At 39.6% G+C, this 16,943-nt stretch overlaps 1 protein-coding gene across 1 annotated transcript in view; it reads right to left on the bottom strand.

The window, feature by feature from the left end:
- LOC118234949 (carbohydrate-responsive element-binding protein) overlaps window positions 1–13,299 on the bottom strand; it is a 31,560-nt gene extending 18,261 nt beyond the window's left edge. The window contains exons 1-5 of the mRNA XM_035431839.1: window positions 12,658–13,299; window positions 4,395–4,501; window positions 3,683–3,765; window positions 3,352–3,441; window positions 2,387–2,428 (exon numbers count right to left, since the gene is read on the bottom strand). Coding sequence (XP_035287730.1) covers window positions 2,387–2,428; window positions 3,352–3,441; window positions 3,683–3,765; window positions 4,395–4,501; window positions 12,658–13,016 — 681 coding nt within the window. The 5' untranslated portion in view covers window positions 13,017–13,299. The remainder of the gene's footprint in view (window positions 1–2,386; window positions 2,429–3,351; window positions 3,442–3,682; window positions 3,766–4,394; window positions 4,502–12,657) is intronic.
- Window positions 13,300–16,943: the final 3,644 nt, after the last annotated feature.

The raw sequence follows: 16,943 nt of genomic DNA, 5'->3' as shown, positions 1-16,943 counted from the left end.
ACATTGGAGTCGAACCACCGGGACTCCAAGGAAACTCCCCTGTTCAAATGTCAGCTGTCATACACATTTTATGGTCACAATACTCTTGTGGGAAAACTGTGCAGTTGTAGAAGATCCAGCTTTTTGGTCAGGGATGGTGTTATAACCTCTGGACATATGCTGATAAAAATTGTTTTATCACATTATATACAATTCAGCCATTTGGACAAAGCAAATCATATGACTTCAGCCGGCTGACTAAAATAAAATTATCATCCCAAGGGTTGAACCTACCACTAAACTAGCCTCACTTTGTTTTTCACAGCCAGAGTGAAGACTAAAAGTGAAACTGTAGAATTAGGATTTGTATCACATAAGCTATTAATTTCTCTGAAATGTTTTTATTATTATATTGGAATGTTTATATTTGGTCAGTCACATACAGATCATAGACAAAGGGTCTCTGTTTTTTATTTTTATTTATTATTATTATTATTATTATTATTATTATTATTATTATTAATAATAATAATAATAATAATAATAATAATAAATATAACATTCTAGTTCCCATTAGTTTACAGTGTCAGTGTGCCTGAGACCACAACATGAAGCGTTTTCCAGTGATTGCAGCAGCCTTGCCCCACTTGCAGTGTGAACCATGACACAAAGGTCAGCAGTCCAGAGATCTCATTCTTGCACTGATAAAAATCTAATTTGTTGTTGAGGGGAAGATTAAGCAGCAAAACCTCCTGTGTGATTGTTCTGTCAACCAATGTGTCAGCTTTGCGTAATGCTGACCACCAAATTGATAAAATTAGAACAGGACTCCAAATATTTTCTCAACACTGTTACAGCCGTTATCTAAGGTTTGTTTACAGCCTTTTTGGCCAGCCCACAGTTGTAAAAACTCAACTGACACAAACTGTAGATGCACATTCAATGAATGTCAGGACAACCGGGAAGAAACTTTGTTACGTTTGTAATATAGTGTTTACTTTTTCCAACAAATCTCATCTAATATGGTCAACTTATTCCATATATATATACCACTAGAATTATGAAAAGTGTTTAAATTATTTTTTAACAACTAACAGAATTATAACAAATAATGATATATCTTTGCTATCAGATATATCCACAGGCGAAAGGTCGAACGGTTTTGGGGATTTGCTGGTGGTGTGCTTGTGTTTGAATGCATTTGCCAACGAGGCTGCAAGTAAAAGGCATTCGTTTAATTAGCTTCATACAGCCAACCAAATATTTTGTTTGTTTCCAGATGTTTGTTTCAAAATTTTCAGGAACGCCAGGCAGCCTTTGGGGTGCTGTACGTGTGCGCGCATATGCGGGTGTGTGCACATGCACGTGTGTGTTTGTGTGTGTGTGCACATACATGTGCGTTTATACGTGTGTGTGTGTGTGTGTGTTTTCAAGCATGTGTGCATTGTACAGGCTACTAGATCAGCACAGTACAGTATAGTGCAGGCTACTAGACCAACATCTAGTTGCAGGATCAGGAGATTCTGGAAGGGAACAGTGTGGAAAAGGTGAGACCTGCTGCTGGACAAATCTAACCGGGAAATTGGCTTTAGTGCGCCGGCACGTGCAAATTCATTAATGAATCAACCCTGCCTGAGAACCCCCTGGGATGACTCACTGTCATCAGTTTGTGTGTTTTGTTAATGTGTCGCTCACATGTGCACGTTTACAAGAGCGGTCTGCCGGTGCCTGACAATACGCACCAGGAAGTGGGTCAGATTTGATTAACTGACATTAAAGTCTGAAGACGGCGCGGAGGGTGCGAGCCTCGCAGGAAGATTAGCTGCATTGTCACAAAGGCAATCAAAATATGAGTCACTTGTGCCGCGGTGGGACTGTGACGCAAGTGGCCTTACATGTTTGCGTTTATCTGACTGACCCGAGGATTCAAGTCTGAGGGCCTCTATTAATAGACAACCGGACAGATTCAGCAAACATGACCTGAGTTGCTAACCTACAAAGACAAACACAATGCTGCGGTGTCGCAGATAGGCTACAGCTACACTTCCCTGCCCCGTTCCCAGTTTAAAAAAAGACCATTAATGAAGCCTACAGAACACGGATACTCCAGGAACCGTATGGCAGTGTAAGAATCCACATCAGCAAATAAAATGTCAGCGGAGACGTGTATTCACAGGTTCAACTAAACCACAAATATTTGTTTCATATACAGACATCTGAATTAATGGAATGACAATGTGTGTTTAGAGACACGTGTGGTATTAGCAGAACGTCTGAAAAAAATCAAAAAAGTACCAGCCCATTAGGCAGAATGTCCTTCAAGAGCACATAAAACACATATTACCATGCTAATGTACAGATGAACAACTGCAACAACAATACTCTGCACTTCTTAATTTTTTCTTACCTGTTGCAACATTGACAAGATGCCATCTTTGTTTTTCTGAAGCTGAAAATGAATAGTACGTCATTAGCATTCATGAATGCACAAATGGCTTTTCAGGCTCTGAAATTTATATTTCTTACAGTTTTTCAGCTCAACACCTTCTGTGAAAACTCTTTATACAGCTGGATAGCTGCAGGATGAAAAGAACTGAACCTCCTTACAGGCACAATAGCCGCATGACCCTCAAGTGTGGAGGTCTTACAGCGCTACACAGTAAAATCAGTGTATATTCAACTCAAACACAGATTTTACGAGTCCAGCGGTGATCGCGTGTACTCTATTAAAGTTGACACACAGAACATTTTACGTTGTATAAGCGTAATATCGCGCCTTGTCCTGATAAAAAGGGTAAACGGTGCTTTATAATATCATATAAATATAATTCAAAATCATGTAACAATATGCTAAACAGCTAAGGACTTACCGTGTTCACCCTAATTGATTTAGGACGACGTTGGCGCACCTTGTGCTCATAGGGTCGTGTCAATTTCAAAATGATAACAAAAACATTTTTGCGTACCATGTTAAGGTAAAAAAGAAGTTATGTCACTCACAGCCTTTGACTGAAAACATTTATTATAAATAGTATATTTTTGCCTTTTTTTTCCTGAGGATTATTTTATCATTTTCAGTAGTATGCAAGTAAGGATTTTCATTTAAAATACTGTCCAGCTGTCTGAATATGAACAACTTAAATCTTGCTCATATTCAAATGTGAACAGCTGTATCTTGAAGAAATTAAAGGGCAGTCAAGATATTCACAATGATCATAACATCACTATGTACATACATACATTTTTATGTGTTGTGGAGAGCATCACTGCACTAAGTACTGTGTTGAATACATCACCAGGAGCCTTCAACTATATACACTTTTGCAAGCAGGATCCCCCTAATGACCAAGAGGGCTTTTTGTGGATACTTACCCTTTTCTTGTGGTAGATCCTCCACTTGTGATATTCTTTAATCACCACTTCAATCCTACGTTTCCAGTAGCTGCCTTCCAGAACAATAGCCTGGTAATGTAGAACAAAGCACACTAACGACAATTACTGTGGAGCTACAGGTTGGCGTTCAGATTACATGGAACTAACACAGCAGTGCAATGCATACTGACTTTACATAGGACGTGTTTATGTGTTGAATTATTACAACTTTGTCATCCATTTCCATGAATAGGCTGCATCAGTAGATTAGCCCTATGTTAGTAACCCAAAAACCAACAGGGGCTGTCTGTGGGACAGGGGGCGCGCTCACCTCAGGTTTACGATGGGCCTCTGCCTCAGACCCCTCCAGTGGGGTGACAAAACCGCAGACAGGGTTCTTCCTCTTCTCCACATCTAGACACAGGACACAGGAGACCCAGTCATCAGACCCACTTCCCTTTCCACCCGTGATATTGTTATTTTCTCAGTTTATGCAGTTCATAGCTACGCACCTCACGCAAACAGCTATTAGCATTTCTTACTCAACATGGAAAACAAGCTCATTCTTTGGCTCTAACAACGTACAGTCCAATAAGATGTTTCAAGTGAGGTTTTTTGAATATTTCAGTTTCTGTAAGAAACAATAACAAAAATATGACAACATGGGTATATTAATCTCTCTACTTGTAATGTCATTAATATGACAGCTGTTTAATTATTCCAATATTGTCACTGATGTGTGATGCATGTGCATTGATTTGTGTGATTTCACCCTTTGGTTTGTATCCCTTGAGTCATTATCTGTGAGTTAGCATGGTTTTTCTTTTGAATCCCTACATTCTTCAGTGAATAAAGGCTGGCCTTTCAATAGAAATCTTGCACATTAACAGCAGAAGGCAGGAAGTGCATTAAACTGCAAAGGTTTCCAGGGGCGATCCACCTTGCTGCGCGTGTTTTTGTCTGGGTGGGACCTAGAGGTCCATATGATTTCCCTGCATGCTACCAGACAGTATAATGAACCAGACCCATAACTGAACACTTACATTGTATGTACCAGGCTCTCCATATGCCATTGTTCAGACGGATCTTGTCGCGCCAAAGCAGCTTAAGGCCTTTGAAAGACTTCCATTTTGGGGAGACAATTTTCCCGCTGGAAAAAAAAAGAATACAAACAACTAAATGGCTAACCAAATGTTCCTCATAACACAGAACCTGCTGGCTCTTACGATAAAGAAAAAAATTAATTAAAAAAATTTGCATTACTGTAAATGTGCTCATTCCATCCCCTCTGATAAAAAGGAGACCTATGACCCGGAGCAAAGTGCTGCAAGGCCACTCCCATTCATGACAGTCCCAGTTACACTGAGGTATTGATTTACTACAAACTGGAACACACGGATCTCAAAGCAACTGTACGAGGGGATTTAACAACCTGCACCGCTTTGCAAAAACAAAGCGCTTCGGTTCACCGAGCAGTCGGCAGGTCTAACGTAGTAGCACAGCTCATGCAAAGCATACCCTAATGCACTCCTCGCATTTTTACCGCCCAAATGGGCTGACTCTGCCTGGCTTTACTTGACATAATCGTCTTCATTTGGCACTTACAGATGGGTGATGGGAAAGAGGCAATTCATCAAACTGTTGACAGCCATTTTCACAGTTTTTGCTGTATTCAGCATCCCAGGTGGTGAAAAGTGCAACTTAATGACTATTATTTATTTGGTTGCTAGGTAGGAATTGCTTTGACGGATGTTCCAGGAATTGCTTTCCGGAGTGCTGTTTGCATTAGAACCGTGAAGGCAAAAACACGTCAATGTGCGCAGCGAAATAGCGAAAGCAGTGCATTAGCCATGATGGCTAAATAAACCGTGAATGATGTTTGTCAGGAACACGGGACGGAATTGAGCCTTTTCTCAAAACATCAAGACCAGGTCAAAACCTAGTATATGGCTGGACCTAACACACGTGATCCGGCCGACCAATGGTGTAGCCTAACTTCATCACTCAGTCACTCAGTCAGTCACAGACATTTGCGTTTGTAGGGCTGGCCCCGCTGTTGCGGTCCGGCCAAAAATACAGTTTAGAGATTATAGGCAATTACCGATCCTCAGTTCAATGCACATTGAACTTAACTTTTTATTTTTCCTTGACTAATTTTTCTGGAACATTTTTAATTATTTGGAGGGGGGTGAGTTCAGGGGATGCTGGGCCCTGTAGTGCGGGGCCCTGTGGGTAGGGGTGTGGTGGGAGGGAGGCCTGGGGGAATGCATGTGTACCATAATGCTGTGTTCATCACTCAAATGTAGCATGCTGTTACAGGTTAACACAGTGCCTTCATTGTTAATACAAACATGTTAAATACTTATCTTTTTCAGGTTTTTATTTTTTATATAATTCTGAACCCATCAAAACACTTTTAGTATAACACAGAGTAGAACACCATCTATTTAAATAAATATTTAATTTGACTTTGCAACAAAGCAAAATTAGAAATAATCAGTTAAGGTGATAACTTTCTGAAGACTGTGGAAATAAGTGTGAAAGTGTGAGTAGAACGACAAAGACTGGACTGCAAGGTGGTGGGGCACCATGCTCGTACAGTATGCCTCAGAGATGGCATGTACTTGGCCTTTAACCGCCGGTATAGTGCGGGAGTACTGCATCTGGATAGGCAGCCACCTTGCTTTTTAAAAGGCAAAGTACACTATATGACCAAAAATATCTGGTCTGGGGCTGTTTTTCATGGTTTGGGCTAAGCCCATTAGTTCCAGTGAAAGACAATCTTAATGCTAAAGCATGCAATGCTATTCTAGAAGATTCTGCGCTTCCCCAACATTTTAGGGAAAGCCCTTTCCTGTTTCAGCATGATAATGCCCCCAGGCACACGGCGAGGTCCATATAGAAATGGTTTTGTCGAGAATGGTGTGGAAAAACTTCACTGGCATTCACAGAGCCCTGATCTCAGTCCCATCCAACACCTTTGGGATCCAGTTGGAAAGACAATTGCGAGCCAGGCTATAATCATCCAATCAGCCCTTAACCACACTAATGCTCTTCTGGCTGAAGGGTAGCAAATCCCTGTAGCAATCCAACATCTAGTAGAAAGCCTTCCCAGAAGAATGGAGGTCGTTATAGCAGCAAAGAGTGGACCAACTCCATATTAATGCCCATAATTTTGGATGAGATGTTGGATGTCAGTTGTCCACATACTTCTGGCCATGTAGTGTATTTGAGCCTCCCAAATGGGACATTCTGCTTAAGCTCAAGTCATTTGTATGGTGACATGTACCATGATATAAAATTTAATCCTGAAGGTGCCAGTGCCATCTGTGGCCAGGAGTCCCATTGGGCAACGCACAATTTTCCATTGTGTTGACTGGGGAAGGATGCTTTTAGTCAATGTACAACCGGCCTCGTTTTACAAGATAATTGGGCACCTGCAGTCTACCTGCAAGTATAGTCCTCCACCCTTAAGTAGGCCGTATACTCCAAATGATGTACATACTTTTAAACTAGAAATACCGCCTAGCTGTTGTATGCCTCTGCCCACCAGTAGTCAGTTTGGATATAAAATGTTATCACTTCATCATTTTATCCTATTAGACATTTGTGTGAAACTTCATAATTAGCGTATGAATTCTTGAGTTATGGCCAAAAACGTGTTTTGTGAGGTCACAGTGATCTTGACCTTTGACCACCAAAATCTAATCAGTTCATCCAATGAGTCCAAGTGGACGTTTGTGCCAAATTTGAAGAAATTCTCTCAAGGCGTTCCTGAGATATCGTGTTCACGAGAATCGGGACAGACGGACGGACGGAAGGACAACCCGAAAACATAATTCCTCCGGCCACAGCTGTGCCGTCGCGGAGGCATAAAAACAAACCACCAGCGAACACATCTGTGAACACTGTGGTCAGTATAGCCAAAATGAACTCCGTGGTCTTTGTTTCATGCCAGTCCACTTTTGCACAACATGTAGCATCGATTTTTCCAAGTTGCTCTGCACAACTGAGGAACTCACTGACACCAGAGAAACTTTGCTAAAACTGTCCCTGTTGACACCCAACTTCATAGAAATTTTGGGACAGTAGTTTGAGCACATTTCGTTGTCTTTAAAAACTCAGCGTGTTCAATCACAAAGATGATGATATCCTTGGCTAACAAATGAGGTCAAACTTCCCTCCTGGAAGGAGGAATAAGGCATGATTTCATTCTTCTACTGTGGCAAACCTATTGGACAAGGACACTACTTCCCAAAATATGCATCTCATCTAGCCAGGACCAGGTACGTGACAGTGCAGTGGTGAGATGAATAGGAAAATAAAGTTGAACTCTGACCCTGGCCGGCCAGCCATGATGTAACCAAGCATGTGATATCTGGATGGACTAATTACTGAGGTCTGAGAACTTGCGAACTGCTTGTGAACAGTTTGCGCTGGAGGTTTGCGGCACAAACTCATAACACTGCGTCTTTTTGTTCGTCTTGTTCTAAACGGGTTGTTCCGAACAAAAAGTTCAATTTCGTCTTCAGTACACTGGTACCTTTGCTGTCACTCAGGTGGTGGTCTGCAGTGCAAACCAATACAGTTGCTGGCTTCATGCATTATAGAGGAAATGTTTACCAGTCTGAGATCTCCCAAATTGAAATGAAAACTGAAATATCGAAAGAATATATTTTCCAAAAAGCCCATTCACTAATATAAACCTTACTTGTAAAAGGAGTACACTGAGGACAGATGACAAAAAAAAAACAGATTTGTTGGATTTACCTTCATATTATGCCAAGCTAGTTCAGGGATCCTCAATTTTGTCCAGAAAGGGCACTGGGTACAGGCTTTTGTTCCAACCAAACAGTAACACACCTGATTCTACTAATCAAGGTCCTGAGCAAAGATTCTAGTGGTTAATTAGTAGAATCATGTCTGTAACTGTTGTCAATGGAATGAAAGCCTGTATCCACTCCAGCCTTTTCTGAATAAGATTGAGGACCCCTGCTTTAACACTTTAAAGCAGTGATTTTAAAACTCGATCCTGGGGGTGCCCTATGTATACTGGTTTACATTTCAATCACCATCATAATGCCAGAACTTTAAAGTTACAATCTCGAAGATTTCCATTTTGTTCTGTTGGGGGTACCAATGGCGAGAAGCCGTAATAGCAGGTGTGTTTTTGGACCTCACTTCCCATAGATCCAACCGGATCAAACCAGTGTCGCCTGTGTGATGTCAGTCAGTTGGCACCTGGGCCACGCCAACTATAACATTTACTATTTACTGAATGAAAAATGGTTGTTAAAAAAGTAACGTTATGTACATACTCATTCATTGTCTAACATTAGGCTAACTTAAGCTGTCTTTACACTGCCGAGCTGGGTTAAAATGCTGTAGCAGATCTGGGGTAGAATTAGTGATGATCAATTTCCACAAACGTTCTTTATCCACCTTTTGCCCGGTATGAACATCTTTACACTGCAGAGAAGAATTTGCGGGATTCGCTGTGGCTCGTGCAATTATGTATCTCGTCCACAATAAACAGTCTTTTTCGTGAATGATTGTTTTGTGATATTTTTTAAACAACTGCCTTGCAAAATGTTACCCCTGGTGTTTCTGGTTTTGCTAGCTAAACTGTTTGAGAATAGCTGACCTTAGCTGACATTAGATTATGTTAATTACATTAGCTAGCTAGCTAACGCAACGTTACCTGATATGAGAGATGGCTACTGTGCGCAACGTTGTCTTAACTAATGTTGCCTTTCTTGACATGGTCCGGTAGCTAGCGTTACCTGTGCAAATAGCTATGTAATTTCGTAACGTTGCATTGTCATCAAATGTAATATGAAATCTACATCAACTAATAATGTGACCTCTCATGTTACACAAAAACTTTTTAGGGTTCCATGTTATTGTAACGCTAGCAGACACCAGAAAAAACAGTACTCCGCTAACACACAAGAGAGTTGAAGAGCGAGCCTGTTGTGTTAGCTCCGCCTACCCTCTCTGGCGGACCAACCACTGATGGGTGATGGAAAACGCGTCACTAACTATGCGCCGCTTGTGATTTTTTCCTGGGAATGTCGCCACAGACACCCAGTTCTTTAATCATAAATCATAATAATAATAATAATAATAATATAAATTAATATAATAATAGGCTGAATCACCATTGTGTTACCTAATTCGGGGATAGATGACTTAACAGACTTAATGAAAATCTTCGAGATTATTTCTTTTTTTTCATTTTTCTTAATTTTGTAATTACACTTCTCATGTTTAAGGGATTATTTGCCCTAAATTATGCCAGACATAGGTATGCAAAAGTTCTATATTCCCATAGTGCTATATTGCATTACATAAAGAGAGGTAAAAAAATATTTAACTGATCAAATTCAAGACTGAGGTGAATTGGTAAAGCAATTAGAAACCTATTGATTCACCTCAGACTTTTATTTGATCCATTAAAAATATCTTTATTTAATCATTTGCAATATAGCACAATGTGAATATGGAGCTTCTATTCTCCATGGCATGCATAGCTATTTCTGACATAATGTTGGCCATGAGGGAACATAATCCCACTCAAATGAGCAGCATAATTAAGAAAAAATAACAGCTTGTTAAAATTCTGAAAAGCTTGAGATTGGAATGAAAACCTGCAAACATAGGGTTCCCCTGATCCAATGTTAAAAACCACTGCTTTAGAGACCAGAAAAGTTCTACAGACAGTTATTGAAGAAATATCTATTTTCAGCAAAATTCAGAACAAAATTTCTTCCACTGTTGATTTTGATTAGTAACATGTTTTATTGAAAATTATCAGTGATCTGTTGGAGTTTTTTCATATTTCACCAGCATCTTAAGAGTTAACATATTTTAAATACATATTTTGCTGGTCTGGGCCATAGGACCATATTACAGCCATGACTACATTAACCGCAAAGTTGGGTATAAACAGACAAGCCACTTGTTTTTGTAAAACATGCACACCCACACTCAATTTCTACAGGGTCACAGAAACCTGCTTTGAAGGACTTTGGTTGACATTTGTCTTTTGCCTATCATTAAAAGATACTGCTAAGTCTAGAACAGAGTTCCCTTTTACAATGACAGAGCAAAAATGCTGTTTTGATGACACGAAAGTTCTTATCCTGTCAATTAAAAAACCTACATGTTCAGAATATAAAAGGTATGTTTGTGAAGGCAAACATATTGATTACATTAGTCATGTCATTATGCTGACAAAGAGCATAGGTATCTTATTTACACTAAAGGATGTGAATGGTTGTTTACAACATTTATTTATGACTTGCCCTGGCCATACATTCACAAGAAGGTGGCTGCGCCATGTACTACACATTGTGCATTTTGAATTTTTTACTTTTCAACAGCTTCTTTTGGTATATAGGTCTACACCAAACCTGTCATTACAGTGTAGGTTTACCCTGCTTATACTCAATCAATGGTGAGGAGAAGGCACAGCAGACTGTTTTTGTGGTACAGGTCTGAAAAAATGTGTGCATATCACCATAAAGATAATCTAACAATAAAGTTTCACTGGCCAGCAGAGCAGTCATTGAACTTTTGCAACATACCTTCTACACTCCCATGATTTGCTCACAGATAAAATCTGGGATTATTCTTGATACAGAATAATAACTGTGCTAAAGACTTAAGTTACTTAAACTGCAAATAAATAAATAAATAAATTCAACCCTCAAGTTGTGTTCATATCATGCATGCATCCTTTGTCCACAAGGTCAAAAATGACCCATCCTTTCCGACCCCTGTGATAAAACTTCTTCATTGAATCTTAAGACCACATTCCTAAACCCAAAAATCTATATTTTTCATGTGACACTTTGCTGCAATAGATGTGTGACACTTAACTTTGATTGTGACTTCTGATTTCATGACTGGAGGTTATTTTAAAAACTCATAAGACAACCTTAATACCCTGATGGTGTGCCACTTTTAAATATGTTTACTTCTTTTTCTAATGGTAGGATTACTCCAGGAAAAGTCATCAAAGTTCATGCTGAAAACATTTTGGGGGTTTTCACTGCAGTTTGGGATAAGGTCCTTTTTGACCCTGATGACAGCACAAGGGTTAAATTGCCACTGTGTACATTGCCATCTAATATTGTAATTAAGTCTTATAAATGACATGAATGTATTATTTATGGTGACCCATATTCACAATTCAATATCCCCAAAATATGCTTTCAGCGTTAAATATGACCTGCTTTTTATGCTAATGTTGGCCTACACCAGACACTCAAGCTGTGTGGAGGATGGTGCAAAGCAGAAAAAAACGAAAAAACTAAAATAGAACAGAGGTTACATTGGTCAAAACAAATAACTGTGTACCAGTGAGGACTGAAGGGGAGATCAGAAAGCATCTCTGATATATCTGATCTCTGATCTCAGTTTGACCACAATGCACTCCAGCTGCATCCAACTCAAACCAAAAGTCCTGTTTTGTTTTGTTTGGAAACAAAGTACATGGAATACTCGCATTCATCCGCCTCAAAATTGGCCTCGCCATTGCATACTGCAGATGCCAGCAGCCGTGACAGCAGGCTTGGAAGGGGAGCAGAAAATTACAAGGATAACAAATCAATGACTTAATAATTACAGAGGGTCAGTACCCAATGTGCTATTTCCAATGGGGTTACGGCAATACTTTGCTGGCGTAGCCTACACTTCAACGATAGAACCAAAAGAGACTGTCTGCATGTCCCTGCAAATACGGTGACACCACAGACGAATAGGCTATAGGTTTCACATTGTTATAGTTTAGATACTGATTCAGATCATGCCAGAAGTAAATAATAACTGAGAAATTAATCGCAAATCATGTCTGCAATTTCGAATCTAAATGGACTGTGATAACCGTCGCTTTACAGCTTGCGCGACAGATGCAATTGCAAATGCTCACTATCAGCTCTGATAGTGACCATTCTGCACTTACGGAATTTCCATTGTATACTCGGGACAATTTCCAAATCTAATAAACTTTTTATGACCGACTGGCCGATAATGAAATAGGTGTTTTAGCAATACTCAAAACCACTTGGGTAAACAAAGTTGGATTTTGACATTTTGGACTTTAGAATGTTACATACACTGTAGGACTAGTTTAGCGCAAACCCTGTGGTAAACAAAGCTGTAATTTAAGCGTATAAACGTCGTATAGTTACAGAAATGAGAGAAAAGCGAAACTGTCGTAATTAAAAACCAATGCATTTTGTAGTAGATTATTTTTCACTGTGCAAGTGCTAAATAAAATAATGATAGGGAAAAAGTTACCTGTAGGCCAGGGTCATGCACTCAAATAACCGGGTCAGCGTTGGGTCAATGCTAAGGCTTCCAGAACTTCGAGGACCGTACTTGTAAGTCTGACACCACGTCCTGTTCACAGTATCGAAGTCATACCCCACTGATGCTCCACTTTTTCTCCTTCGTGGTGCGGAATCGCTGTGCGGAGACGACACCATGAAGTGTCCGCTGTGGATGACCTGATTGCGCACAATGGTCCCCGTGCATTGCCCAGCTCCAGTGTTCGACGCTTGATAGTCCTCTGGATCAGAATCTGATTCCGAATCGGGAAGTTGGTTCTGCTTGGTCCGACCCAGGAACTGAGGTGCCACTCTGTCTGCCTTTGCCATTGTAGAGGTATTTTCGTTATTTTGCAAGGACCCCTTTCAGCACAGTGCAATACTGCAATCCGTCCAGATGCTCAACGTGCAATGTGTGCTAAAGAGCGGCAATAGTGCAACTGTTTTTAAGAACAGCACGCCTCTCCCAAGTGCATAACTGCAGTGCAATACCGTACATTTTTTTCCCATCAAAAACTTTGCTCCAGCAGTGTAAAATGGCCAACTATTGAAAATAATCAGAGATCAGTTTCAATATAGAGCGGTATACTTTCGGCCAATGCAGTGCGTTTTGTTTGACACACCATTCCGGTTAAAGTTGAGCTGGTTACAGGCGCTTTGAATTATGCAAAGAGACCTCTGTCCTATCTCAGTCGACTAGACAGTATTTAAAGGAGAATGGACATGGCTCGCTGCACAAAGTGCGGTTGAGCAACTTGGCCAGGGAAATTATTTTCGTAAAAATAAATGTTACGTGAAAAACAACGTCTCTAATATTTCACTGTGTTTAATGTAGGCTAAGTAAAATACAGATAATAACATGTTGAATGCATAATATGAATTTTTAAATGGAGGTTTGTGACAAGTTATCAATGACTGTCATTCATCGTTTCATCGATGTTTTTCCCCCGTTTAAAAGAAATTAACGGGCACTTGTGATTTGTATATATATATATATATATATATATATATATATATATATATATATATTATTTGTAGACAAAATCTAGGACAATGACAGTTAAAGACCATAGGCTACAATCTGATAAAATGGGTAGATGTCAGGGTAGGCCTCAAGAAGGGTCTTTTAACAAAATGAACACCCAACACAACACAGTAGTACGCACATATTCCTCAAGTCGGTGGTCCTGTCTTGTGATGGCAACTTTGGCAGCGCAAATGATATTGAATGCATGTTTTTGTATGTGTCTGATATCATTAGTATAAACTGTAGTTGTTAAACAATAAAACCTAGTATTTATTAGCAGAAATGCATGTCTATCTGTTTATAATCATAAATAACATATTTGAATACACTTGATGTTTGCACTTTGTTTGGTAAATAACTCTAGATAAATGTCTGCTGAATGGATGCAAAGTGACTGTGATGACAGGTACGCCACCTGCCAAGTTTGGACGAAGTGAAAAAAGAGACTGGCTTGCGAGGCTACCCGCCAAGCAATAGCTAGGTGAGGTATGCCTCATACCCATACAGCACCAAGAGTTTGGCACTTTTCAGTGTGTCCTAAATAAATATGACCACAGACTCTCACCCCTTAAGAACATTAACTTCTGTACCTTCTGACCTCATGTACACACACAGAACTCAGATTCAAGATAAAGCCCAAACTGGTTATATTGTGTTTTTCCTTCTTCTTTTTCCTGCCAATTTCAGAATCACAAATGCTCCAGTTTCACAATCAATAATTCACCCCATTGGACATTTAGCTACATCTGCCAATAAAAACATCTGATCAAAGTAATCCGATCAAAGTAGCCAATTGCATGATACTTGGATAAACAAACAAAATGGACGTATTAGGAAGTGAACATGTGATGCTATTTCAGCCAATAGAATGCGTTTTGAACAACTTTGTGACCATCAACTTTGTTTTGTGTGGAAGCTAGTTTACTTGCTGACTAATAATTGGCAAAAAATTAAAACAATTGCTTTTACAGTGGTACAATTTTTGTGGGAAACTCATTTATATGTCTGAAATTCATTCTCTATGATTTCACATGCAAACCCCACATAATATCTTTTCATAATTATGGATGAGAATCATTCATATTTTGATGAAACCCATGCTAAAATGATGCTTTTGAAACAGTACAGTGCCTAAATTGTGCCTGAACCATCTACCTTTTTTAAAATAGCAAGCGAACAATGACAAGAACATATTCTTTAATGTAAAGGCATGTCCCATTGTTTGAATTCGTCAGGGTAAAATACAGCCACACTTCAGACAGTTTTGCCTTTGGCATTTTGAATGAGTTTAACATTAGCTAGCTTGCTAGCAGTACTGACTGTCACTGACTGAGTTGACACTGATGGGGTGAGTGTAATGTTAATGGAGACAGCACTGACATGAAGCACCAAAATCTGCATTGTGATTCGGTCTGGTAGATACCGGTCATATGGGAACTAGTTCCATAGTGCTACCCAGTTTGGAATGCATAGTACCAACTGTACTGGCCCAAATAATGCCAGATGTAAAGTTTGGTGGAAGAGGAATAATGGTCTGGGGCTGTTTTTATGGTTTGGGCTAGGTCCCTTAGTTCTAGTGAAGGGAAATCTTAATGCTATGTTGCAAACACCACGTTTCTAAATTAATGTTAGCTAGGCTTATAGATCATCTACCAACATACAAACAATTAGTAGTTCTATCGTGTATACAATGAACCATTAAAAACATTTACCAAAATTTGTTTAAAAATATGTCAAACACTTTCATTTATTTGTAATTCATGGTAATAGAAAAACGTACACTTATGTGCTTCTTTGAGCTAGAATGTATGTGTGTTTGCATGTATGTATGTGAATGCACGTCTTTCTCAAGATTTAATTATCTTATGTTCCATAAATTTATATGCATAATAAAGATATACTTTTATTGAACCCCGTGGGGCAATTTGTCCTCTGCATTTGACCCATCCTAGTTACCTAGGAGTAGTGGGCAGCCACAGTGCAGCGCCCGGGGACCAACTCCAGTTCTGAGGCCAGTGCCTTGGTCAAGGGCAGCTGCAGGAGCGCACCTAACATGCACGTCTTTGAGTGTGGGAGGAAACCGGAGTGCCCGGAATAAACCCACACGAACACGGGGAGAACATGCAAACTCCACGCAGAGAGGATCCGGTCGGACCCGGATTCGAACCTGGAACAGACCTGGATTCGAACCCGGAACCTCCTTCTTGCAAGGCAATAGTGCTAACCACTATGCCACCGTCCCCGCCCAATATCTAATATGCATATAGATTAATAAATATTGAGTTTTATAGACCTACCCAGACATATATTTGCCCCATTAATGTATTATATGTTTGTGGGCCAGATAACGTTTAGCAGAATAAGTAAAAAAGTATAATTTATTTTAAAATGTGAGCACAATTTACTGAACAAAGTAAACACAGGGCCAACTTACAGAAACATTGTATAGCATTGCTTTGGAATAAAGCATGTTTAATGTGTGCGAGCTAAGATAACCAATATTGTTAGCAGTAACTTCACCTTATTTTGATATCAATTCTTTTAACAGCAGGCCTACATTTAAGAAGTTTGAATTTATGCCTCACAGGCAGTGCTTTATATATGCGAGTAACTTGAAATATACTGGCCTAACATGAGTCCAGACGGATGAAGTGAAAGGGCTGACAAAGTATGCTGGGAGAGCAGGACGCCTCATTAGACAATGGTAAATCTATCCGTCACTTCAGCGTCAGGTCTGCTTATAGTTAACCTGTTTTGTTAGCACAGCTAAGTACCTATTGGGCCTGGTAATGGATCTTAGAAAAAAAGGAGTGATGATTTGTTCCATCGGAAATGCCCTTCATTGTCAAAACAAAGAACCATTTACAGAACATTTGGTCAATGGTCGTTTGGTAGTGGTATAGCTGACTACAGGTCTTGGTGCCTGACCACACACTACTGTACAGTGTGTTCACTCTGGCTTACAAGATAGTGTCTGAATTCAACTGGAAATTACTCACAAACCCTTTAGCATGAGCATAAAGTTATACTCAAAGTAGGCACTCAATAATCTAACATATTTTTGTCAAACAAATATTTTCTGAAAATTGCCTCTATCCTATTATGTCTGCCATATGTGCAAAAAAAACTATCAGACAGAGTATTGAATTGCGTTATTGCATTACACACAGAAGCATTGCAGATTCTGTCTGAGGCATGTTATTGTGCCATGCAAAATAGCTTTAAAATAA

Source organism: Anguilla anguilla, chromosome 9 (assembly GCF_013347855.1).
Source record: "Anguilla anguilla isolate fAngAng1 chromosome 9, fAngAng1.pri, whole genome shotgun sequence".
In the NCBI taxonomy this organism is placed as follows: domain Eukaryota; kingdom Metazoa; phylum Chordata; class Actinopteri; order Anguilliformes; family Anguillidae; genus Anguilla; species Anguilla anguilla.
The sequence above is the reverse complement of the archived record's forward strand: the minus strand, read 5'-3'. Positions and strand labels throughout refer to the sequence as shown.